This window comes from Pleurodeles waltl, chromosome 11 (genome assembly GCF_031143425.1).
Source record: "Pleurodeles waltl isolate 20211129_DDA chromosome 11, aPleWal1.hap1.20221129, whole genome shotgun sequence".
NCBI lineage: Eukaryota > Metazoa > Chordata > Amphibia > Caudata > Salamandridae > Pleurodeles > Pleurodeles waltl.
The window spans coordinates 525,798,058-525,825,836 of record NC_090450.1 but is presented as its reverse complement, the minus strand read 5'-3'; the positions used below and the strand labels follow the sequence as shown (position 1 = coordinate 525,825,836).

Here is a 27,779-nt window from a genome sequence, read left to right as displayed (position 1 = left end):
CACCGAAAACACACAACATGTCTAAACAACAGATGGATCTCTTACAACTGGAGGTCCAGGCGTTGTGACAAAAAGATGCTAGTACTAATTCATCAGAAAGGAACAGGAGTTTACTCCCTGTACTTTCTCATACCCCAAAAAAGACAAAACTCTAAGACCTATACTAGATCTCAGAACATTAAACATATACATCAAATCAGATCACTTTCACATGGTGACACTGCAAGACGTGATCCCATTAATCAAACAGCAAGACTACATGACAACACTAGACCTCAAGGATGCATATTTCCATATACCTATACATCCTTCCCACAGAAAGTACTTAAGGTTTGTAATCCAAGGGGTACTTTACCAGTTCAAAGTGTTGCCATTCGGGATAACAACAGCGCCAAGAGTTTTTACAAAATGCCTGGCAGTAGTGGCAGCACATATCAGAAGGCAGCAAATACATGTGTTCCCGTACCTAGACGATTGGTTAATCAAAACAAATACGCAAGAACGGTGTTCACAACACACAAAGTATGTCATAGAAACCCTTCACAAGCTAGGTTTCTCACTCAGTTACAACAAATCACACCTACAGCCGTGTCAAATACAACAATACTTAGGAGGAACAATCAACACAACAGAAGGGATTGCCACTCCAAGTCCACAAAGGGTACTGGCATTTCAAAACGTAATACAAGCCATGCACCCAAACCAGAAATTACAGGTAAAATTAGTAATGAAACTACTAGGCATGATGTCCTCATGCATAGCCATTGTCCCAAACGCAAGATTGCACATGCGGCCCCTACAACAGTGCCTAGCATCACTCTGGTCACAGGCACAGGCTCAACTTCAAGATCTAGTGTTGATAGACCACCAAACACACACCTCGCTTCAATGGTGGAACACTATAAATTTAAACAAAGGGTGGCCTTTTCAAGACCCAGTGCCTCAATACATAATCACAACGGATGCCTCCATGATAGGGTGGGGAGCACATCTCAACCAACACAGCATCCAAGGACAATGGGACACTCAGCAGAGGCAGTTTCACATAAATCAATTAGAACTACTAGCAGTATTTCTAGCGCTGAAAGCATTTCAACCTGTAATAAACCACAAATACATTCTTGTCAAAACAGACAACATGACAACGATGTATTATCTGAACAAACAGGGAGGGACACACTAGACACAGTTGTGTCTCTTGGCTCAGAAAATATGGCATTGGGCGATTCACAGTCACATTCGCCTAATAGCGCAGTTCATACCTGGAATTCAAAACCAGTTAGCAGACAATCTCTCTCAGGATCACCAACAGACCCACGAATGGGAAATTCATCCCCAAATACTTACTTCCAAAGGTGGGGAACACCACAAATAGACCTATTTGCAACAAAAGAAAACGCAAAATGCCAAAACTTCGCATCCAGGTACCCACAGGCTCACTCTCGGGGCAATGCGTTATGGATGAGTTGGTCCAGGATATTTGCATACGCTTTTCCCCCCTCTCCCACTCCTTCTGTATCTAGTAAACAAATTGAGTCAAAACAAACTCAAACTCATACTAATAGCACCAACTTGGGCAAGACAACCTTGGTACACAACACTACTAGACCTCTCAGTAGTGCCCCATATCAAACTACCAAACATACCAGATCTGTTAACTCAACACAAACAACAGATCAGACACCCAAATCCAGCATTGCTGAATCTAACAATTTGGCTCCTGAAGGCTTAGAATTCGGGCATCTAGACCTTACACAAGAATGTATGGAGGTCATAAAACAAGCGAGAAAACCAACCACAAGACATTGCTATGCAAGTAAGTGGAAAAGATTTGTTTATTACTGCCATAACAATCAAATTCAACCATTACACGCATCTGCTAAAGACATCGTCAGCTACTTACTACACTTACAAAAGTCAAAATTAGCGTTTTCATCCATAAAAATACATCTCACCACAATTTCAGCTTATCTGCAAATTACGCACTCAACTTCATTATTCAGGGTCCCAGTCATAAAAGCATTTATGGAGGGTCTGAAAAGAATTATCCCACCAAGAACACCACCAGTTCCTTCGTGGAATCTCAACATTGTCTTAACACGACTTATGGGTCCACCTTTTGAACCCATGCACTCATGTGAGATACAGTACTTAACATGGAAAGTAGCATTTCTGATAGCTATCACATCTCTCAGAAGAGTAAGTGAAATACAAGCATTTACTATACAAGAACCCTTTATTCAGATACATAAACAAAAAGTAGTTCTACAAACAAATCCTAAATTCTTACCTAAGGTCATATCACCGTTCTACTTAAATCAAACAGTGGAACTCCCAGTATTCTTTCCAGAACCCGATTCTGTAGCTGAGAGAGCATTACATACATTAGACATTAAAAGGGCACTAATGTACTACATAGATAGAACAAAACAAATTCGCAAAACAAAACAATTGTTTGTTGCATTCCAAAAACCTCATACAGGGAATCCAATATCCAAACAAGGCATTTCCAGATGGATAGTTAAATGTATTCAAACCTGTTATATAAAAGCAAAAAGAGAACTGCCTATTACACCAAAGGCACACTCAACTAGAAAGAAAGGTGCTACCATGGCCTTTCTAGGAAACATACCAATGACTGAAATCTGTAAGGCAGCCACATGGTCTACGCCTCATACATTTACCAAACATTACTGCGTGGATGTGTTAACAACACAGCAAGCCACAGTAGGACAAGCAGTATTACGGACTTTATTTCAACCAACTTCAACTCCTACAGGTTGAACCACCGCTTTTGGGGAGATAACTGCTTGTTAGTCTATGCACAGCATGTGTATCTGCAATTACACATGCCATCGAACGGAAAATGTCCCTTACCCAGTGTACATCTGTTCGTGGCATGAGACGCTGCAGATTCACATGCGCCCTCCCACCTCCCCGGGAGCCTGTAGCCGTTTTAGGTTGAGAAAAAATTAGACTTGTACATTTGTAAATTTGTAAATATATCACTTTTAAACACATTATGTACATACATATTTACTCCATTGCATGGGCACTATTACTAGATACGCAACTCCTACCTCACCCTCTGTGGGGAAAACAATCTAAGATGGGGTCGACGCCCATGCGCAATGGAGACGAAAGGGGAGGAGTCCCTCGATCTCGTGACTCAAAAAAGACTTCTTCAAAGAAAAACAACTTGTAACACTCCGAGCCCAAAACTAGATGGCGGGATGTGCACAGCATGTGAATCTGCAGCGTCTCATGCCACGAACAGATGTACACTGGGTAAGTGACATTTTCCATCCGCATCCTGCCTGCCCACAGACGTTACTTGCGGTTCATTGTAGGCCACAAGCACTTTCAGTTCATGTGCTCCTCCTTGGCCTTAGCAGCGCCCCTCTGGTGTTCACCAAGGTGATGGTGCTGGTTGCAGCTCATCTGCGTACATAGGGATTTCAGTCTTCCCCTATCTCAACAACTGGATCTTGAAGGTGGGCACACCCCAGGCTGTCGTCTCCCCTTCCAGACTAGGGGTTCACTATAAACGTGCCAAAATCACACCTGACTCCCTCTCGGACGCTTTCTTCAGAGCTGTTCTGGACACAGTGCAGTTTCTGGCTTATCCTCTTGAGTGGCAAGTCTAGGATATTCAGGCTATGATACCAATGTTTCAGCTTAAATCCTGGATTTGGTGAGAAAGACTCTGAGGCCGTTGGGCCTCATGGCCTCCTGCATCCTGCTGGTGAGACATGCCAGGTGGCATATGCGGGCTCTGCAGTAGGACTTGAATTTTCATTGGGTGCAGCATCAGGGAAATTACTCTGACATGGTCCAGATCTCGGAGGGAACTGACTGAGATCTGCAGTGGTGCCTAACAAACTGCGACTGGGCCAGAGGCAGATCCCTCTTCCTTCTCCAACCAGATCTGACAGTAGTGACAGATGTGTCACACCTGAAATGGAGCAGCCACCTAGGAGAGGCGGAGATCAGAAGCATCTGTTCTCCAGCAGATTTCGGACTCCAAAACAACCTGTTGGAGCTCCCAGCAATCATACTGGCATTGAAAGCATTTCTTCCCTCTCTCAAAGAGAAGGTAGTGCAGGTGTTCATTGTAGGAAAGTACCCTCTTTTGTCATGGGTACCCCCACTTTTTGCCTGCTGTCAGTCTGCTTTGACTGTGTTCACTGGGATCCTGCTAACCAGGACCCCAGTGACTCTGCTCTTGCCCTCTGTTTGGCTGTCTAGAATATAGCACACCCCAAAATTGGCAGACTGGTGCCCCCATATAAGTCCCTAGTATATGGTACTTAGGTACCCAGGGCATTGGGGCACAATGGGTTCCCTATGGGCTGCAGCATGTATTGTGCCACCCATGTGAACCCTTGCAAAATGTGTCTACAGGCCTGCTATTGCAGCCTGCGTGAAACAGTGCATGCACTCTTTCACCACAGGTCACTGCACCAGTTCACTGGAAGTCACCCCTATGGTAGGCCCTCCCAGCTCAGAGGGCAGGGTGCAAGTACCTGTGTGTAAAGGCACCCCTGGATGCGCAGAGGTGCCTCTACAAACTCCAGCTCCATTACACTGGACTCCGTACGTGCAGGGAAGCAATTTAATCTGTCTACTGGACACAGGCACTATCTGTGTCCAGCTACATAATGATAACTCCGAACCTGGGCATGTTTGGTATCAAACATGTCCGAATCATACCCCAATACTGTTACCAGAATTGGTTGTATGATTTCTCGCACTCTGGGGCTCCTTAGAGGAACACCTCCTCCCCCCCCCAGTATTGCTCCTACCAGTCTTTCACGGTTTTTCAAGCAGCCCGCGCTGCTGCTACCCTCCATATGAGTTTCTGCCCTACTACTGCTTAACCAGCTCAAGCGGGGGAAAGCAATACAAAGAATTTCCTGTGGGAGAGAGAGGCGGCAACACCCTCTCCACATGGAAATAGGTGTAAGGTGTAACATGGCTTGGGAGGGGTAGTCTTCTCATGCCACCGGCTTGCTTTGAAGGGCACAATTGGTGTCCTCCTCTCAATAACCGGTTTGCTCTAGTCCAGGGACCCCTAGTCCCTGCTCTGGTGCGAATCTGGACAAAAAAAAAAGAGAAGTGACCACTCAACTGTCCATCCCCACACCAGCGGTGGTGCCCAGAGCTCCTCCAGGTGGCACTTGATTCTGCAATCTTGATTCCAAGGTGGGCCGAGGCCCCTGTAACCATCTGAGGGGCCAGGTTAGGTAGGTGACGTTACAGCCTGCTCCTGATTGGCGTTCACCCTGCTAAGTGACGATTTCCCCTTCCTTGGCTATTTAGGGTCTCCCTCTTTGGTGTGTCCTTAGATTCGACATGCAAGATTTCACCAGTACTCCTCTGCATTGTTTACTTCATCTTCTGGCCACTGGAACTGCATCTAGACTTTTTAGGAGCCAACAATCTGCAACTTCAGCGATGACTCCGCTCTGCAACATTGTTTCTCTGGCTCCTTCCAGTAACTTCAACATTTCCCTGGCTGTGCATCGTCTGAGGGTGATGAGTCTTCAGTCTGCACAAGAAGTAAGAAGGAATCTCCCTTGGAGTGAAGGAGTCACTCTGCTGCATTTGCAGTCACCAAATGCAATGTCGACTGGCTGCGTGGATTTGTTCTCCTCCGGAACTGTGTGGATCTTGCATCACAGGTCGTGCTCTGGAGTGGTCCCCTTGGTCCTCTCTACCAGCTGTCCAACTTGGGAGATGGTAAGCCCTTGCCTTTCCTTGCAGAACAGTACCCCTGTGCACCACAACTCTTGCAGCTACCAAGGCTTGTTTGTTCCTCCTCCAAGGAATCTTCAGGCTCTGTGTAGCCCCGGCCTCCAGCACTTCTTCCTGCAATACCCAGTCTCCTGCCTGCTTCTCCAGCAATGTGGGACACTTCCTCAGGTGTGCTGAGTCGGCCTCACTGTGACTCCTGTGCCTGCTGCCAGTGGGTTCCTGTAGGGAAATGGCTCCTTCTTGCAGTTACCCCCCACGTTTTGCCTGATATTGATGCTGACTTGACTGAGTGTGTTCTGGGACCCTGCTAATCAGGCCCCAGCACCAGTGTTCTTTCACTAAATATGTACCATTGTTTACACAATTGGCACATCCTTGGCACACAGATAAGTCCCTTGTAAAATGTACCTGTGGTACCAAAGGACCTGTGACCAGGGAAGGTCTCTAAGGGCTGCAGCATGTATTTTGCCACCCTAAGGGACCCCTCATCTAACTCATGCAGACTGCCATTGCAGATTGTGTGTGTTGGTGGGGAGAAAAAGGCAAAGCCGACATTACATCTCCCTCAGGATGCCCTGCCCACAAAATACTGCCTGTGGCATAGGTAAGTCACCCCTCTAGCAGGCCTTAGAGCCCTAAGGCAGGGTGCACTATACCACAGGTGAGGACATAGCTGCATGAACAATATGGCCCTACACTGTCTAAGTCCATTCTTAGACATTGTAAGTACAGTGTGGCTATATTAAGGATATGATCGGGGAGTTTGTCAAAAAGAACTCCACAGTTCACTGAACACTGGAAAGTTTGGTATCAAACTTCCCAGAATAATAAACCCACGCTGATGCCAGTGCTGGATTTATTAAAAATAAATAAATAATGCACATAGAGATGCCCCCTGTATTTTAACCATTCCTTCAGTGCAAGACTGACTGGTCTGTCCCAGCCTGCCACTGAGAGACGAGTTTCTGAGCCCCTGGGGTGAGAGCCTTTGTGCTCTCTGGGGCTAGAGACAAAGCCTGCACTGTGTAGAGGTGTTTCACAACTCCCCCCTGGAGGAACTGTAACACCTAGCAGTGAGCCTCAAAGGCTCAGGCTTTGTGTTACAATGCCCCAGGGCAAGTCCGCGGAAATAGTGAGAAAAACAAGGAGTCACCCCCTCAGCCAGGTCCACCCCTAAGATGACCAGAGCTGAAGTGTCCCCCTCCTTGGAGAATCCTCCATCTTGTTTTGGAGGAGCTAGCCCAATATGAATAGGGATGTGCTCCCCTCTCCAAAGGGAGGGAGCACAAGGAGGGCGTAGCCACCCTTAAGGACAGTAGCCATTGGCTACTACCCTATGACCCGAACACCCCCCTAAATTCAATAGTTCGATGGCATCTGTCGCTGTAGATACACATGGTATGCATGAGCTCGCCATCTGGTGTTGGGTCGGAGTGTTACAAGTTGTTTTTCTTCGAAGAAGTGTTTTCGAGTCACGGGGCCGAGTGACTCCACCTTCTGTGCTCATTGCGCATGGGCGTCGACTCCATCTTCGATTGTTTTCTTTCCGCCATCGGGTTCGGACGTGTTCCTGTCGCTCCGAGTTTCGGAACGGAAAGATAGCTGAAGACGGAAGATTTTCGACGGTATCGTTGCGATCCGGTTAGAGATAGACACATACGACGACGCGTTGAACATCGAAGCGCTTCGGTGCCCTTCGGGGTAGATTTCGGCACCCCGTCGGGGCCTAGTCGGCCCGACCGCGTGGAGGACAACGCCGATGGAACGGACCCCGTTTCGATTCTGCCCCGAATGCCACAACAAATATCCTTATACGGACCTACACTCGGTCTGTAATCTGTGCCTGTCACCCGAGCACAGCGAAGAATCCTGTGAGGCCTGTCGGGCGTTCCGGTCCCGAAAAACTCTGCGCGACCGTCGAGCGAGAAGACTGCAGATGGCGTCCACGCCAAAAGAGCGTCGACAGTTCGAGACAGAAGAGGAACAGGAGGAATCCTTTTCCATCCAGGATTCAGACTCCGACGAGCTACACTCTACAAGAACTGTGAGTAAGACGTCGAGATCAAACCTTAAAAAAGGAAAGAAGGCCCAGGGGACGCCACTGCCAACCGGCCATGGCTCCACCCAAATTCTCGGTGACCAACAATCGGCACCGAAAAAGGCCCATTCAGTGTCGAGATCGTCCGACTCCGGTCGAGACACCGGCACGCAGCCTCCTCGAGACCGAGAGAGTGCTAAACAGAAGCATCGACACCGAGAGTTCGGTGTCGACACGGATCGACGCCGAGACAGTGGCGCCGAAGACCATAGAGGCCCAGAATTTTCGGCACAGAAAAAGAGGAAGGTTACCTCGGAGCCGAAAAAACAATCGACAGGGTTTTCGGAGCCGAAAAAAGCGACATCAGACCCTGTTTCTGGCTCCTACACTGAAGAGCATTCTATGTCTTCTCAAATGAAGAAACATAGATTTGAACAAGAACTGCAATCCACTGACGTGGATCACACGCAAAAGCGTATCTTTATTCAGCAGGGGACTGGGAGGATCAGTACCCTTCCACCTGTCAAACGAAAGAGAACGCTTCAGTTTACTCCTCAGCAACAAACAGCACAAAAGGTAACACCTCCTCCCTCGCCTCCACCTGTAACTCCGGCTTCGCCAACTTACACCCCGTCACATTCGCCAGCTCACACCGCCATGAGCCACGATGACCAAGATCAGGATGCGTGGGACTTGTACGACGCACCAGTGTCTGATAACAGCCCAGACACATACCCAACTAGGCCATCACCACCGGAAGACAGCACAGCCTACTCACAAGTGGTGGCTAGAGCAGCACTATTCCATAATGTGGAACTACACTCGGAACAAGTAGAGGATGATTTTTTATTTAACACCCTCTCCTCAACCCACAGCTCCTACCAAAGCCTGCCGATGCTCCCAGGCATGCTACGCCATGCAAAGGACATTTTCAAGGAGCCAGTTAAAAGTAGGGCAGTGACGCCTAGGGTGGACAAAAAGTATAAGGCGCCTCCTACGGACCCCGTATTCATCACCTCTCAGCTGCCACCAGACTCTGTGGTGGTAGGGGCTGCCAGAAAACGGGCAAACTCACACACTTCTGGGGATGCACCTCCCCCAGATAAAGAAAGTAGGAAGTTCGATGCAGCCGGGAAGAGGGTTGCTGTCCAAGCAGCAAACCAGTGGCGCATCGCAAATTCACAAGCGCTGCTAGCGCGATACGACAGAGCCCACTGGGATGAGATGCAGCATCTCATTGAACATCTCCCAAAAGATCTGCAAAAAAGAGCAAAACAGGTTGTTGAGGAGGGTCAAAACATTTCCAACAATCAAATACGCTCCTCCATGGATGCAGCAGACACGGCCGCAAGAACCATTAATACGTCGGTTACCATCCGTAGGCACGCATGGCTCAGAACGTCTGGATTCAAGCCAGAAATTCAGCAGGCAGTGCTTAACATGCCAGTAAACGAGAAACTTCTGTTCGGTCCGGAGGTCGACACAGCCATAGAAAAGCTCAAGAAGGACACTGACACTGCCAAGGCCATGGGCGCACTCTACTCCCCGCAGAGCAGAGGATCTTATAACACCTTCCGCAAAACACCTTTTAGAGGAGGGTTTCGGGGTCAGGCCACACAAGCTAGCACCTCACAGTCCGCACCGCCCACCTACCAGGGACAGTACAGGGGAGGTTTTCGGGGCCAGTATAGAGGGGGGCAATTTCCTAGGAATAGAGGAAGATTTCAAAGCCCCAAAACCACTACCAACAAGCAGTGACTCACACGTCACTCACCCCTCCCACACAACACCAGTGGGGGGGAGGATACATCAATATTACGAAGCATGGGACAAAATAACTACAGACACATGGGTCCTAGCAATTATCCAACATGGTTATTGCATAGAATTCATGCAATTCCCTCCAGACATACCACCAAAATCACAAAATTTATCAAAATACCATTCACAGCTTCTAGAGATAGAAGTTCAAGCACTACTGCAAAAAAATGCAATAGAATTAGTACCAAGCACACAAATAAACACAGGAGTTTATTCACTGTACTTCTTGATACCAAAAAAGGACGAAACACTGAGACCAATTCTAGACCTCAGGGTAGTAAACACATTCATCAAATCAGACCACTTTCACATGGTCACACTACAAGAAGTGTTACCATTGCTCAGAAAACACGACTACATGACAACCCTAGACCTCAAGGACGCATATTTCCATATACCAATACATCAATCACACAGGAAATATCTAAGGTTTGTATTCAAAGGAATACATTACCAATTCAAAGTATTGCCTTTTGGTTTAACAACCGCTCCAAGAGTATTCACAAAATGCCTAGCAGTAGTCGCTGCACACATCAGAAGGCAGCAAATACATGTGTTCCCGTATCTAGACGACTGGCTAATCAAAACCAGTTCGCTCACACAATGCTCAAACCACACAAATCAAGTCATACAAACCCTCTACAATCTAGGGTTCACCGTCAACTTTGCAAAATCAAACATTCTGCCAAGCAAAGTACAGCAATATCTAGGAGCCATAATAGACACGACAAAAGGAGTAGCAACGCCAACTCCACAAAGGATCCACAATTTCAACAGGGTCATTCAACACATGTCTCCAAACCAAACAATACAAGCAAGAACAATACTACAGCTCCTAGGCATGATGTCCTCATGCATAGCCATTGTCCCAAACGCAAGACTGCACATGAGGCCCTTACAACAGTGCCTAGCCTCACAGTGGTCTCAAGCACAGGGTCACCTTCTAGATCTGGTGTTGCTAGACCGCCAAACTTACCTATCGCTTCTATGGTGGAACAGTATAAATTTAAACATAGGGCGGCCTTTCAAAGACCCAGTGCCACAGTACGTAATAACAACAGATGCTTCCATGACAGGGTGGGGAGCACATCTCAATCAACACAACATAAGAGGACAATGGAACATACATCAAACAAAACTGCATATAAATCATCTAGAATTATTAGCAGTTTTTCAAGCACTAAAAGCTTTCCAACCAATCATAACCCACAAATACATCCTTGTCAAAACAGACAACATGACAACGATGTATTATCTAAACAAACAAGGAGGAACACATTCAACGCAGTTAAGCTTGTTAGCTCAACAAATATGGAAGTGGGCAATCCACCATCAAATTGGTCTAATAGCACAGTTTATTCCGGGGATCCAGAATCAGCTGGCAGACAATCTCTCTCGAGATCACCAGCAAGTCCACGAATGGGAAATCCACCCACAAATTCTGAACACCTACTTCACACTCTGGGGAACACCACAAATAGACTTATTTGCAACAAAAGAGAACGCAAAATGCCAAAACTTCGCGTCCAGATACCCACACAAGCAATCCCAAGGCAATGCCCTATGGATGAACTGGTCAGGAATATTTGCTTACGCTTTTCCTCCTCTCCCTCTCCTTCCTTACCTAGTAAACAAATTGAGTCAAAACAAACTCAAACTCATTTTAATAGCACCAACGTGGGCAAGACAACCCTGGTACACAACACTGCTAGATCTGTCTGTAGTACCACACATCAAACTGCCCAACAAACCAGATCTGTTAACGCAACACAACCAACAGATCAGACACCCGGACCCAGCATCGCTGAATCTAGCAATCTGGCTCCTGAAATCCTAGAATTCGGACACTTACAACTTAGCCAAGAGTGTATGGAAGTCATAAAGCAGGCCAGAAGGCCATCCACTAGACACTGCTACGCAAGTAAGTGGAAAAGATTTGTTTGGTACTGCCATCATAATCAGATACAACCACTAGAGGCAACTCCAAAACATATAGTAAATTACTTGCTCCATTTACAAAAAGCAAAGCTAGCCTTCTCTTCTATTAAAATACATCTTGCAGCAATATCTGCATACCTGCAAACTACATATTCAACTTCCTTGTATAGGATACCAGTTATCAAAGCATTCATAGAAGGGCTTAAAAGAATTATACCACCAAGAACACCACCTGTTCCTTCATGGAACCTAAACGTGGTTCTAACAAGACTCATGGGCCCACCTTTCGAACCCATGCACTCTTGCGGAATACAATTCCTCACCTGGAAAGTTGCCTTTCTCATCGCCATTACATCTCTAAGAAGAGTAAGTGAAATTCAAGCGTTCACAACACAAGAGCCTTTTATACAAATACATAAAAATAAGGTCGTCCTACGACCTAATCCAAAATTTTTACCAAAAGTTATTTCTCCATTCCATCTAAATCAAACGGTAGAACTACCAGTATTCTTCCCACAGCCAGATTCTGTGGCTGAAAGAGCACTACATACATTAGATGTCAAAAGAGCATTAATGTACTACATTGACAGAACGAAGAACATCAGAAAAACTAAACAGCTATTTATTGCATTCCAAAAACCTCATGCAGGTAACCCAATATCAAAACAAGGTATAGCCAGATGGATAGTTAAATGCATCCAAATCTGCTACCTTAAAGCAAAAAGACAACTGCCCATTACTCCCAGGGCACATTCAACAAGGAAAAAAGGTGCTTCAATGGCCTTTTTAGGAAACATCCCAATGCAAGAAATATGTAAGGCAGCCACTTGGTCTACGCCTCACACATTCACCAAACACTACTGTATAGATGTGCTATCCGCACAACAAGCTACAGTAGGTCAAGCTGTATTAAGAACTCTATTTCAGACAACTTCTACTCCTACAGGCTAAACCACCGCTTATGGGGAACTAACTGCTTACTAGTCTATGCATACCATGTGTATCTACAGCGACAGATGCCATCGAACTGAAAATGTCACTTACCCAGTGTACATCTGTTCGTGGCATCAGTCGCTGAGATTCACATGGACCCACCCACCTCCCCGGAAGCCTGTAGCAGTTCAGAAGTTACCTTCAATTTTGTACATTTGTATATATATTACTTAATCCTTTAATAGATACATACTTACATTTTTCATTGCGCGGGCACTATTACTATAGTACAACTCCTACCTCACCCTCTGCGGGGAAAACAATCGAAGATGGAGTCGACGCCCATGCGCAATGAGCACAGAAGGTGGAGTCACTCGGCCCCGTGACTCGAAAACACTTCTTCGAAGAAAAACAACTTGTAACACTCCGACCCAACACCAGATGGCGAGCTCATGCATACCATGTGAATCTCAGCGACTGATGCCACGAACAGATGTACACTGGGTAAGTGACATTTTCATTTAGGGGCAACCCTGAACCCAGGATTTCTGATTCCTGACGACCTACAAAGAAGGACTGCCTAGCTGAAAAACCCTGCAGAGAAGAAGGAAGATGACAACTGCTTTGGCCCCAGCCCTACCGGCCTGTCTCCAACGTCCGAGAACCTGCACCAGCGACGCACCCTGTGGGCCCTGTGACCTCTGCTGACTCAGAGGACTGCCCTGCAACTACAAAGGATCAAGAACTCCCAGCAAACCTGTGCGAAAGAAGAAACCATCTTTAATGGGACTTTCACATCACTCCAAAAGCGTGAGTCCCCACCACTCTGCACCCAATGCACCGGCCCGTGTCCAGAGAAACCAACAACCCAGAGCGGATCCCCAGTTCTTCAGCGACATGTCCACCCTGGGCTAACCTCTCTGCACCCCCACGAAGACCCCTGCAGAGGGTATCCCGAGGACCCCTTGACCGCGACTGCCCGAGACGAAGAAATCAGTCTCCTGGAGAAGCAATGCACCCGCAGCCCCCAGGCCCGTGAGAAATGAACCTCGGGTGCAGTAGTGACCAGCAGGCTGCTCTCACTCTTGCCCAGTTGGTGGCTGGCCCGAGAAGCCCCTGATGCCCTGCCTGAAACGTCTGAGTGACCCCGAGTCCCTCCATTGACACCTATTGAAAACCCGACTTCTGTTGCCCTCTGCAGCCAGCCCCATGCTGAGGGTGTGTTTTGTGTGCCTACTTGGGACCCCCCCACCCCAGTGCTCTACTAAACCCCCTGGTCTGCTCCCTGAAGACGCAGGTACTTACCTGCCAGCAGACCGGAACTGGAGCACCCCCTGTCTCCATTGGCCCCCATGTTATTTGGGCTCCTCTTAGACCTCTGACCGGCCCTGTGTTGCTGGTGCTGGGTGTTTGGGGTTGACTTGAACCCCCAAAAGTGGGCTACCTATGCCCCAGAGACTGAATTTGTAAGCGCTTTACTTACCACATTAACCTAACTGTACTTACCTCCCCCAGGAACTGTTGAGCTTTGTACTGTGTCCATTTTAAAAATAGCTTATTGCCATTATATGAAAACTGTGTACATTACTGTGTTGGTTCAAAGTCCTAACTATGCCGATGTAAAGTACCTTACATTTAATGTACTTACCTGCAATTTGAATCTTGTGGTTCTAAAATAAATTAAGAAAATATTTTTCTATATAAAACGTATTGGTCTGGAGTTAAGTCATTGTGTGTGTGTGTTCTCATTTATTGCTTGTGTGAGTAAAACAAATGCTTAACACTACCCTCTGATAAGCCTAACTGCTCGACCACACTACCACAAATAGAGCATTAGTATTATCTATTATTGCCTCTTTCAATCCTCTTGGGGAACCCGTGGACTCTGTGCACACTATCTCTCCCTTTGAGATAGTATATACAGAGCCAGCTTCCTACAGTTGCCTCTGGGGTCTACCCCGTCCTTTATAGGTCCTCTTCTGTCAGGATCCACCTTTGGCTTCTTCCAGTCTTGGTTGGGTCTTACACAATCCTTTTAAAAAGTCCTCCTGTTGGGTTTGTGGAAAACCAGGTACTTATCTCTCCTCTCCTGGTTGCTGGAGGGCACCCTGGTACTAACCTTTTGGAGTACCTAGTTCCTCAAGCTCCCTTCTCCTGATAGCACATCCTTTGATGGGGGACTGCCTTTCACATTCCACTTTTAGTATATGGTTGGTCCCCGCTAGGGCCCTCACTATTTGCTATTGATTTTACCAATGTCTATTGCTTTCTATGCTATTTACTGACTTCTGATGTGTATATTATAGTGTGTTTACTTAACTCCAGTTGGGGGAATGCCTATGCAGTATTTTAGTATTTGTGTTACTATAATAAAGTACCTTTATTTTTTAAACACTGTGTGGTTCTTTTGTGTGTGTAAGTGCTGTGTGACTCTATTGCTATTGCATATGCTTTGCATGTGTCCTAGATAAGTATTGTCTGCTCATCCACAGCTACCCCTTGAGAGCCCTGGCTTCCTGTACACTGCCTACACATCACTAAAAGGGGGTGTCCACCACACATCAGGCTAGCTTCCTACATTCTTTCAGCATTGAGTAGAGCCTTGTTTAGATCTCTTCACCTCCACAGAGAACGCGCAATGTCAGCACTATTGCGTGTTGGAGTTTCCAAGACTGCAATCGCTTGGCGACGCTTTTCATCTTGAGTGGATCTCAAGCCTCCTGTATGCCTTTCCTCCCATACCACTTCTGCCCAGAGTTCTCAAGAAAATAAAGTACGACGGGCCCAAGTAATCCTTGTGACTCTGGACAGGACATGAAGAGTCTGGTGTCCCAAGATACTGAGCATGGCCATCGATCCTCTGATCAGACTGCCTTTTCCGGAGGATCTTCTGTCACAGCAGCAGGGGAGGGTTGTCCACCCGAACCTGTCTCCGCCTTCTTGCGTGGAGATTGAGTAGAGGGAGTTGACAGCTTTTGACCTCCCACCCAAAATCTGTAATGTAATCTCGGCAGTCAGCCGTCTCTCCACAAAAAACTGTACACAACTGTTGGAGAAAATTGTGGCATGGTGCACTGACAAGTCTCCCTTTTTGCCCTCTCTGAGGTTCTGATGTTTATACTTACTTTGGCCCAGCAGGGCTCTCCTATGAGCACTCTCAAAGGTTATCTGTCTGGCATTTCTGTTTTTTTGCAGTTGCCTGATTAACCTTCCTTGTTTAAGCCTCCAATTGTAAATAGGTTCCTTAAAGGCTTTATGTAGGAAAGTAGCATCTTTCTGACATGGTTACCCCCACTTTTTGCCTGGTGTCAGTATGTTTAGACTGTAGTTCACTGGGATCCTGCTAATCAGGACCCCAGTGTCTATGCGCCCTCCTCTAAATTTGGTTGCTGGTAAACTTTTACACCCACAATTGGCATACTGGTGCACCCATGTCCGTTTCTAATATATAGTACTTGGGTACCCTGGGCATTGGTACACCAGGGTTCTCCCACCTTTGGGAGCCCATGCAAACTGTGTCTGCAGTCCTGCCATTGCAACCTGCGTGAAATGGTGCATACACCTTTCAATTCAGATGTAAGGCTTGCCTTATTTTATGGTCACTGCACTTGGACACTAAGTCACCCGTGGGGTAGGCCCTTCAGCCACAAGGGGAGGGTACATGTCCCCAAGTGTGGGGGTACTCATGCATGAGCAGAGTACCCCTTCAAACCTCATACTCCAGTTGCTGGGCTTCGTAAGTGCAGGGAAGCTATTTTAAGGTATGTAGTGGACACTGGTCAACACAAGTGGTCCAACTACATTATTTCTTCCCCAAACCTAGGCATGTCTGGTATCAAACATGTTGGAATCATGCAACTACGCTGATTCAAGTGCTAGTTGCATGATCCCATGTACTCTCGGGGTTTCTTAGAGCATCCCTCATTTCTGCCTGTGCAGCCTTATGGGTCTGGCTGCCAGCCCACGCTGCTGCTGACTCCAGACACTGTTCACCCTCCTGCTGATGAGTTTAACTCAAGCAGGGGAAAGCATAACAAAGGCTTACTTGCAAGGGAGAGGTGTGATCACTGTGCTGGGGTGGCCTCTGAGTGCCACCAGACTGCTTTGAAGGGCACATTTGGTGCTATCCTTGCATAATCTAGTTTGCACCAGTTCAGGAACCCCCAGTTCCTTATTTGGCACGAAACCACTCAAAGGATGGGCGGCGACCACTCCACTATCCAGCTCCTCTAGCTCTGCCAGGTGGCCAGTTGATTCTTCGAGGATTTCCGACATCAGTTCACCCCTATGCACCAGGGCTTCCTGGTGTAGGTACTCTGGTCTTCTTGGTATCCACGGGGGGTGGCACTCTCCAACCTTCTTTGTGCTAACTGGTTTCCTCTGGGTCCACTGAGAAGGGTCCTGAATGCCTAAAATTCCAACCCTAAAAGTCCTGTGTTAGCCTATGGGACACCCGGCTTGATGATAAGTCTGCACCCGAGCGCCTGTGGAATTTCTAGTACTTGCCTATGGTATTTTCCTAGTTCCCCAGCCCCTGAACTTCTCACACACTTATCTTCGTTGGGCACCTCAATTCTTATACCACTTTCTTAGTATATGGTCGTTAACATCCCCCACCACACCCCACCAATAGGGCGCCATGTATTTTTATGCTTTTCCTGATTGTTGCTAAGTGTATATTTTGTGTGGAACTAAACAACTGTTAGCACAGCTTTAGTGTTGTAATAAAGAATACTTTATTTTTTTCAAAACCTGTTTTTTTTACTTTTGTGAACAGTTACTGACTGACTATTGTGGTGTTGTAAGTGTTTTACACTCCTCTTGAGATAAGCTTTAGGTGCTCACCACAGCTACCCCTAGAGAGCATTTTCTATCTGGACACCTAAACACTATCACTAAGGGATGTCTGGACTCAGTATAGGGTGCCACACCGTAAGTGTGCACCATAAATTGGGGCAGCCTCCTACACCTTACTCATATGTTTCCTCCATCTCCATTTGTTATGCCCCAAAGGGATTTGAATTTAGTTTTGACATTTCCGATTTGTGCTCCTTTCAAGCTTCTACACAATTGTCCTCTCATGCTTGTCATTTTTCAAACAGCCTTCATGTGGCCATTACATCTGCCTGCAAGATGAATGACCTGCAGGCATTGTAATCTAAGCCTTTGCACTAGGGCTTCCTTTCTGACAAAAGTGGTTATGCCCTTCCATGTAGGCCAGTCCATCACCTTGCCTACTTTTTAAGCACCCTGCATCCGTCTAAGGAAGAGGAGACTCAACCTCCTGGACCCAAAAAGAACATTGGCGTTCTACCTTGATCATACCAAAGAGTTCTGGGTGGATTATCAACTCTTTGTTGGTTATGTGAGTGCAAAGAAAGGTTGGACAGTGCAGAGGAGAACCAATCTCCAGATGGGTCATACTCTGCATTATAATGTACTAAGCAAACTAGGAAGCAACCCCCTGAGGGCTTGCATGCTCATTCTACCAGAGCTAAGGCTGTGACCACTGCGTTAGCACGCAGAGTTCCAGTCCATTCAAAGGTAAGGTCTGCAACTTGAAAATGTCTCTACCAGATAATGCATTACCAAAGGTAAATAACTTGTTCCGCTCAGTTATAGATTTTTTTTTTTTGCCGTAGAAATATGGATTTATATGTGGCATATGTTTCAGTGATAAATGCCTTCTAAGTGTAAAACAAAAAGGGTGGTAATTTTAAACCAGGTTTTAACTCGCACAGTGATGAGTAGTCTTGGAATCTTTCCGCACAGTGTTAATTTTTTTATTTTACATTTTTGAAGATTTTGAAGTTATCATACATGGGTTTTAGGAGTCTAATTATTTCTATAGACAAAAGGAAGAAAGTCAAGATGATGAAGATGATGATGATTCTCAGAGCTCCAAATCTGATGAGCAGGACTGTTCCATTCCTCTCAAAGAAGATTTGAATGAAACCAAATCCTACATCAAGTTCACAGAAATGATAGAAGAGAAGCGTGCCAAACTCCGGGAGATTGAAGTAAGTGCTGGAATAAATTGCTCTGTTTAAGTGTATTGACTATTGCAAAAACTACCTTTCCCACGTCCCAGCATTTAAAGCACATGAAAGTCTACATAATAAAATGCATCCATCTAAAAGAGCATAATTCAAATGTACTAACGCTTTACATGATTGACTTTGATATGGAAGCTCTTACTGAGCTCCTGAATTGTGGCGAAAGCTTGCATATTTCATATTAAACTTGTAAATGTATTCACACATTTGGTGAACAAATAATCGAGTGATCACCAAAAGGCCTGTGGAAGTTGTCACTGAAGTGACAGCGCACTGCTGACAAGTTGTTCTTTTTAAACTGAACATAAATTGTTGAAAGAGGATACAACGTCTCTTACCAAACTAGCCAGAGTTAATTTCTGGGTAGCAATATAACACACACACTCCACACACCAGATATAAACACACATGACTCGGTATCACCTAGACCATGAGTCTTTTTGGCCTTGCGATTTATGGTGTATTTTTCAACACAATTGCAGATGTTTTTCTTTTATAAGGCTTATTGTACTACACTGATAGTAATAGAATAAGCAAAAGCAAATATTCAGATTTTTTGTTGTTTTTGTTTTGAGCAGTGTGTTAGTGTTATGGAGGACAAACATTTTGCGAGGTTGTTTGCTCCCTCCCCTCAGTTAGTGGGCACAAGTTGAATGTTAGGACTACTAGCAGTGGTGAAGACCAGTTATATCCACATCTATGTCTTCTCCCCGTCAGCACTGGCAGTATTAGAACATGCCTATGGGAACCTCTGTGTACTCTGAAGAACATGCTCCAAGTTAGTCTTCCACTGGCTCCAACCACAGATGGCTTGTTACGGTTACCCCCTAACGTTTTGCCTTTTGTTGATGCTAGTTATGATTGAAAATGTGCTGGGACCCTCCGAACCAGGCCCCAGCACCAGTGTTCTTCCCTAAACTGTAACTTTGTCTCCACAATTTGCACAGCCCTGGCACACAGATAAGTCCCTTGTAAATGGTACCCCTGGTACCAAGGGCCCTCTGGCCAGGGAAGGTCTCGAAGGGCTGCAGCATGTATTATGCCAACCTGGGGGGCCCTCACTCAGCACACTGCCTCACAGAATGCCTCCCCTCAGAGTGCCATGCCCACAACCCACTGCCTGTGGCATAGGTAAGTCACCCCTCTAGCAGGCCTTACAGACCTAAGGCAGGGTGCACTATACCACCGGTGAGGGCATAGTTGCATGAGCACTGTGCCCCTACAGTGTCTAAGCCAATTCGTAGACATTGTAAGTGCAGGGTAGCCATAAAGAGTATATAGTCTGGGAGTTTGTCAAATACGAACGCCACAGTTCCATAATGGCTACACTGAATACTGGGAAGTTTGGTATCAAACTTCTCAGCACAATAAATCCACACTGGTGCCAGTGTGGGATTTATTGAGAAATGCACACAGAGGGCATCTTAAAGGTGCCCCCTGTATACCAGTCCAACTACTAGTGGTAAGCTGGCCAGTTTCTGCCAGTCTGCCACATCCAGACGGGTTTCTGTGGCCGGGAACAAAGCCTGTAATGGGTGGAGGAGCTTCACACCTCCCCCTGCAGGAACTGTAACACCTGGCGGTGAGCCTCAAAGGCTCAAGCCTGGTGTTACAGAGCCCCAGGGCACTCCAGCTAGTGGCGATGCCCGCCCCCCGAGACACAGCCCCCACTTTTGGCGGCAAGGCCGGAGGAGATAATGAGAAAAGCAAGGAGTCGTCACTGGCCAGTCAGGACAACCCCTAAGGTGTCCTGAGCTGAGGTGACTCTGACTTTTAGAAATCCTCCATTTTGCAGATGGAGGATTCCCCCAATAGGATTAGGGATGTGCCCCCCTCCCCTCAGGGAGGAGGCACAAAGAGGGTGTAGCCATCCTCCAGGACAGTAGCCATTGGCTACTGCACCCAGACCTAAACACACCCCTAAAGTGAGCATTTAAGGGCTATCCAGAACCCAGGAAATCAGATTCTTGACGACGTGCAACAAGAAGGACTGCTGACCTGAAAGCCCCGCAGAGACAACTGACTTGGCCCCAGCCCTACCAGCCTGTCTCCAGATTCAAAGAACCTGCACAGTGACGCATCCAGCGGGACCAGTGACCTCTGAGGACTCAGGCCTGACCTGCACCGAAAGGACCAAGAAACTCTTGTGGACAGCGGCTCTGTCCAAACGCCAACGAAGAAACCATCTTTAAAGGGACTCCAGCCTCACTCCGGAAGCGTGAGTCCCCAACACTCTGCACCCGATGCCCCCCCGGGTCGTGTCCAGAAGAACCAACACTGCAGTGAGGGTCCCCAGGCGACTCCAAAAACGTGGACACCCTGAGACGACCTCCCTGCACCCGCACAGCGATGCCTGCATTGAGGACCCAGAGGCACCCCTGACCGCGACTGCCTGGTAACAAAGGAACCCGACGCCTGGAAGAAGCAATGCACCTGCAGCCCCCACGCCAGAGAGAAACCAACTACCAGTGCAGGAGTGACCAGCTGTCGGCCCTCAACCTTTCCCAGTCGGTGGCTGGCCGAGAAGCGCCCCTGTGCCGCTGAAGGTGTATTTTGTGTGCCCGTTTGTGAACCCCCACCCCCCAGTGCTCTACAAAAAAACCCTGGTCTGCTCCCCGAGGACGCAGGTACTTACCTCCTAGCAGAATGGAACCAGAGCACCCCTGGTCTCCATAGGTGCCTATGTTATTTGGGCCCTACTTTGACCTCTGCACCTGACTGGCCCTTTGTTGCTGGTGCTGGGTGTTTGGGGTTGACGTGAACCCCCAACGGTGGGCTGCCTATTCCCCAGAGACTGAACTTGTAATTGCTTTACTTACCTGATAAACTAACTTGTACCTAACCCCCCCAGGAACTATTGATTTTTGCAGTGTCCACTTTTGAAATAGCCTATTGCCATTTTTGCCAAAACTGTGTACATTACTGTTTTAGTTCAAAGTTCCATATTTACCTATGCCAAGTACCTTACAATTTATGTGCTCACTTGAATTCTGAATCTTGTGGTTCTAAAATGAATTAAGAAAATAATATTTTTCTAAATAAAAACCTATTGGGCTGGAGTTAAGTCTTTGAGTGTGTGTTCTCATTTATTGCCTGTGTTTACAACAAATGCTTAACACTACCCTCTGATAAGCCTACTGCTCGACCACACTACCACAAAATATTGCATTAGTATTATCTAATCTTGCCACTATCAAACTCTAAGGGGACCCCTTGGACTCTGTGCACACTATCTCTCACTTTGAGATAGTATATACAGAGCCAACTTCCTACAGACAGTGTTCATGCCGTTAACAACAGCAAAATCCTTTTCTAAGTTCTCCTTGTGTATCTTCCTTAAACGCGCAGCAGCTTCTATCTGAGAAAGCTTCCAGAACTCATTATACATAACATAGATGAAACTTTTAGAGCGTGGCTTTCTTGGACGTAGTAAAAAGTCCTGTAAGTCTACATCTTCAGAAGGAGTGTTAAGATGTTTTTTAGCTGCGGCTAACATATTAGACTGTACCCATTGTTGGCACAGTTTACCCACACTGTATGTTGTAATTATACCTGTATGTTGACCCAAGATGAAGCGAGGGTCTGGCCAGCTAATCTTGACATCCCCTGGAGAATTAAAAAAAAAAACGTGCCTGACATCCATTGGTGTCTATTGGCCAAATCAGCCACCTTCCGGAACTGGAAAGTGAAGAGTTATAGGTACCAGCATAAACCTTTGCATCGAGCTCTTCCTCTGTGACATTCAGGAAGAATTGCCAATCATTAAACTTTGCCGGTGTAGGGATACTGGGCGTATCAATTTCTTTTATTTTTTCTAACCCCAGACAGGATGTCTGTTGGATAGTGTCATTTAAAAAGATCATTTGCACAGGAATCAAGCATGCTCTAAATAAAGCTTCCCTACCTTGTATTTGTCAGTCTTGTGTTCCCCATATACTCTTTAAATCAATAGTGTTCCTCCAGTATTTGTAACCTTCAACTGCAAGACGGGAAACAAAGGAGTCTGAATAAATCAGCTTTGTATCAGTTAGCAAAATTTTCCTAATTTTTGAAGGAGGTAATTTGAAATAATATGACTCTGGATGTTTCGTGTCATGCCCAGAAAAATAAGTGAACTTATCTGAATATCGTTTTGTACTCCCCACAGGTGGTGTTGAACAGTGTTCCCACTGTGTGTAGTTAAGTATTGGTCTGTGTCTAGTGGCACGGTGCAGGTAGTAATGTCCCCAGTTACTGTAGCAAAACATTTCCCCATATTTCATTGTATGTCTATATACATCTTCACTTTCAAACACTGAATAGTCCTTCATTTCAGTTAACATAGAATCAGCCGTCTGGACATCCCAATCATCAGATACAACACCAGGTGTAATTACATCTGTCATAGACATTTTAAATACATATGGAATTTGAATGACCTTAGTAAGCCTGTATATATTAAATGAAACGTTGACCTACACAATCCCATCAGGAATTGGCACAGCTGAAATGTTCACAATGGACAAGTCTCTTCGGACCTTATGTGAGGAAAGATATGGAGTTAAGACTTCATCCACAAGCTCAATTGAGGAGCATTCAGGAAGGTAATGACCATTTATGAGCAAAAAGAACACTCACAAAACCATTCCATAACAACAATGCAAAAAAATGTCAAGCAGAACCATAAATAGTTCCATGGGTGAAATAAATAGTTATTTTGAAGCCACTGGTACAGCTTAAGTGTCTTTGAAACATTTTCAATCACTGGAGTGGATGAGTCTGAAGAAAAGTCATCAATGTTGATGAAATAACCAGAAGCAGTGTCTGCAAATGCAGGAACAGGTGCATTACTGGTGGATGGATCCACTTCATGTGAGGCTCATAGACGGTGTCGTCAGTCTGTGTAGTGTTGGTGTAGAAAACAGCCAAATCTTGGACAGGTGCTGGTTGTTGAAGTGCTACCAGTAACTAGCAAGAGCTCATTTTCCCCCTCCCCACGATCAAGGAGGCATTTGTAGCATCGTTTAAACATAGTTGTGTAGCCTGAAGTAATGTTGTTATTTCTACTTTGAAGAGGTATATCCTGTTGGGTAGTGAGAGGGAAGCGGGAACTACCCAAGGGACCTCTGGGTCTACTGTGCAGGATCGGCCACATGGTGAAGTTTGACGCTGTCAATGGAAATAAATCTGTTTCCGTTGGAACCAGGCAGCGGTGGTAGGATGACAGTTCTGGCACCTTGTATTCCCAGGACTGGGACCGGTGCTCTGTAAGATGGGCCGTATTCCTTCTTCACAGCGATCTTCTCACAAACCAGATCCCTGACCATAGGAATCCAGCCAATGGAAGTTGTTGGTAAATCCCTTATTCCTAAGGTGGCAGCACTGGCGGATGATTTATCATAAAATTGCTGAAGCTCCTATAAGACAGTAAGATGTTCATTCATGTCAAAAGGTGTGTCTGCTGCCACCAAGCCATGGCCATCAAGATCTAGGGCATACATGGGTATCCCAAAGAGAACCTCATAGGCAGTGCGTCTCCCTAAGGATCGTCTTGGCAGATTATTCGGTGCTCTCTAGACCCCATATAGGTGATGAAGCCAGCTGCCGCCAGAACCTAATACTCTTATCTGTTAAGGATTGCTTTAGATCACAGGTCCGCCTCTCCACAACCGAATTTCCTTTGGGATGGGATAGTGAGGAGTAATGGAGTTCAACACCTATCGTCCCAATGGTGTCCCTGAATGCCTTTGAGGCAAATGCAGGGCCCTTGTCCGAATGGAATGCTGCAACCGCATATGTACCGATAAAGATCAGCAAGTCTTTTATAACAGTTCGAGCGTCAGCCGACCGCTGAGGCCATACCCACTGGAAGCTAGAACAAGAACCTACGGCGACTAAGATCTATTTGTATGCACCATCAGGTTGGAGTGGACCGCAATGGTCCAGGTACACACACTGTAGTGGCCTGCTGGACACTAAGAAGGATGTCAGCGATGGGCGTTTGATATTAGAGCCCTTGATTAGCTGGCAAATGTCACAACAAAGGACATATTGTTTTGTCTGTTTGTATAGACCTGGCCACCAGAAGCATTTCTGTAAGACTGTTACTGTGGTTGAGATACCTGCATGAGCAGAAGCCAAACATCCTGAACAACTAGGCCTAAACCACTACTTGCCTGAACAACAACTGCTAAACAACTAAAAGGTCTACAACTAAGTACTAAACAACTACTGTCTAAACAACAATTGTGCCTGAATAACAATTGCCTGAACAACTAATTTTAAGTTAAGGTTTTCTTTATGGTTTTTATGGTTTATTATTTGTTTAGAATATATATAAATATATATATGTGTGTGTGTGTGTGTATGTGTGTGTGTGTGTGTATATGTGTGTATATATATATATATATATATATATATATGTGTATATATATATGTTCGATGGCATGTGTAGCTGCAGATACACATGCTGTGCATTATCCTGCCATCTAGTGTTGGGCTCGGAGTGTTACAAGTTGTTTTTCTTCGAAGAAGTCTTTTCGAGTCACGAGACCGAGGGACTCCTCCCTTTCGGCTCCATTGCGCATGGGTGTCGACTCCATCTTAGATTGTTTTTTTTCCGCCATCGGGTTCGGACGTGTTCCTCTTCACTCCGTGTTTCGGTTCGGAAAAGTTAGTTAACAATCGGAAAATTTCACGGTATTGTTTGCGCTCGGTATCGGGTTAGTGGTAGCACATCGACACCGAAGAAAAGAAGAGCTCCGGCAGCCCTTCGGGGCTTCCACTCCTCGGCGGGGCCTGGTCGGCCTGACTGCGTGCGTCTTCAAGGCTCATGGAACGGACCCCATTCCGCTTCTGCCCCAAATGCCACGCTAAGTATCCCTATACAGACCAACATTTGGTCTGTAATTTGTGTTTGTCCCCCGAACACAAAGAGGATACGTGCGAGGCCTGTCAGGCATTTTGGTCGAAGAAGACTCTGCGGGACGGGTGAACTTGAAGACTTCAAATGGCGTTGACACCGGCCGGACACCCCGACGTCGAAGAAGAGGAGACATTCTCCATTCCCGATTCGGACTCGGACGAGTCCGTGAGTGAGCAGCCGATGAGGCAACAAACCGTGAGTAAACCAGCCCCGGCAAAAACTCACTCGAAAATCATGAAGGCCAACGAGACGCCACCGCCGACAGGCCATGGCTTTACCCGAAAGCACGGTGACCAAGCATCGGCACCGAAAAAGGCTTCACAGCAGCCAAAGACATCCGACTCCGGTCGAGATACCGGCTCTGAATATACTCTGCACCGAGATACCGGCTCCGACCAGATCCGGCACCGAGAAATCGGTACCCCAAAAGCCAAAAAGGTTTCTTCATAGCCGAAAAAGACTACAGAAAAAGTTTTAGTGCCGAAACACCCAGCCTCGGAGCCGAAACAAAGCTCCTATACGGACAAACAGGGCCTTTCCTCACAATTACACGGCCGCAGGTTTCAACAAGAACTGGGGATGGGAGAGTCAGACCATACCCAGAGAAGGCTTCATATACAGAAGGACACGGGGAAAATAAGTACACTTCCCCCCATTAAGATGAAGCGGAAGCTCGCATTCCATGAGGCGGAAATGCAGCCAAAAGCAAAAGTAGCTAAAGAAAAAACAACACCACAGTTTTCTCCACAGCCATTGCCACCGGCCTCACCACATCTGTCCCCAATAGCAACGCACACAGGGATGAGCCAAGATTACCCAGATGCATGGGATCTGTACGATGCACCAGTCTCTAATAGTCCGGATTGCTACCCGGCAAGGCCATCACCACCAGAAGACAGTACTGCTTACATGCAGGTGGTTTCCAGGGCGGCTACTTTTCATAACGTAGCAATGCATTCAGAACCTATAGAAGATGACTTCTTGTTCAGTACCCTGTAATCAACACATAACCAATACCAAAGTTTGCCAATGTTACCAGGCATGTTAAAACATGCCAAACAGGTGTTTCAAGACGGGGTCAAGAGCAGAGCCATCACACCTAGGGTGGAAAAGAAATATAAACCTCCCCCTACGGGCCCTGTATAGATTACGCAACAGCTGACTCCTGATTCAGTGGTAGTGGGAGCAGCCTGGAAAAGGGCAAACTATCAAACTTCTTGGGATGCACCACCACCCGACAAAGAAAGTCGGAAATTCGATGCTGCAGGCAAAAGGGTGGCAGCACAGGCAGCCAATCAATGGCGAATTGCCAATTCGCAGGCTCTATTGGCAAGATACGACAGGGCACATTGTGATGAAATGCAACATTTCTTTGAACACCTTCCCAAAGAGTTCCAGAAGCCTGCCCAAAAGGTGGTAGAGGAGGGCCAAACCATCTCCAACAACCAAATAAGGTCGGCTATGGACGCAGCAGACACATCGGCCAGAACAGTAAACACTACGGTCACCATTCGGAGACACGCATGGCTACGTACCTCCGAATTTAAGCCCGAGATCCAGCGGGCTGTGCTGAATATGCCATTCAACGGACAACAATTGTTTGGGCCGGAGGTGGATAGAGCAATAGACAAGCTAAAGAAAGACACAGACACGGCCAAAGCCATGGGCGCGCTCTACTCCCCACAGAGCAGAGGCACTTTTAGGAAGCCCCACTTTAGAGGGGGTTTTCGGGCCCAAAGCACAGAGCCTTCTACCTCACAGGCCAGACCCACATACCAGGGCCAATACCAGAGGAGGCTTCCCGGGACAATATAGGGGTGGACAGTTCCCTAAAAGCAAGAGGGAAATTCCAAAGCCCAAAAACCCCACAAACTAAACAGTGACTCAAACATCACAAACCCACAACACCAGTGGGGGGGAGACTCACAAATTATTACCAAAATTGTAAACACATAACTACAGACTCTTGGGTCCTAGCCATTATCAACATGGTTATTGCATAGAATTCCTACAAATACCACCAAATGTGCCTCCAAGAGCAACAACATGTCCAAACAACACTTAGAACTATTACAACTAGAAGTCCAAGCGTTGTTACAAAAAGAAGCAATAGAACTAGTACCCAATCACCAAAAAGGAACAGGTGTTTACTCCCTGTATTTCCTAATTTCAAAAAAGGACAAAACACTGAGACCCATATTAGACCTCAGAACACTAAGGGGGTCATTCTGACCCTGGCGGTCATTGACCGCCAGGGTCAACGACCACGAGAGCACCGCCAACAGGCTGGCGATGCTCTCAAGGGCATTCTGACCGCGGCGGTTTGGCCGCG

At 46.6% G+C, this 27,779-nt stretch overlaps 1 protein-coding gene across 4 annotated transcripts in view; it reads left to right on the top strand.

The window, feature by feature from the left end:
* The window catches only part of U2SURP (U2 snRNP associated SURP domain containing), a 478,698-nt gene that overhangs the window by 332,132 nt on the left and 118,787 nt on the right, over window positions 1-27,779 (top strand). For all 4 annotated transcript variants that reach the window (XM_069213906.1, XM_069213907.1, XM_069213910.1 and 1 more), the window contains one exon: window positions 18,339-18,507. In XM_069213906.1, coding sequence (XP_069070007.1) covers window positions 18,339-18,507 — 169 coding nt within the window. The remainder of the gene's footprint in view (window positions 1-18,338; window positions 18,508-27,779) is intronic.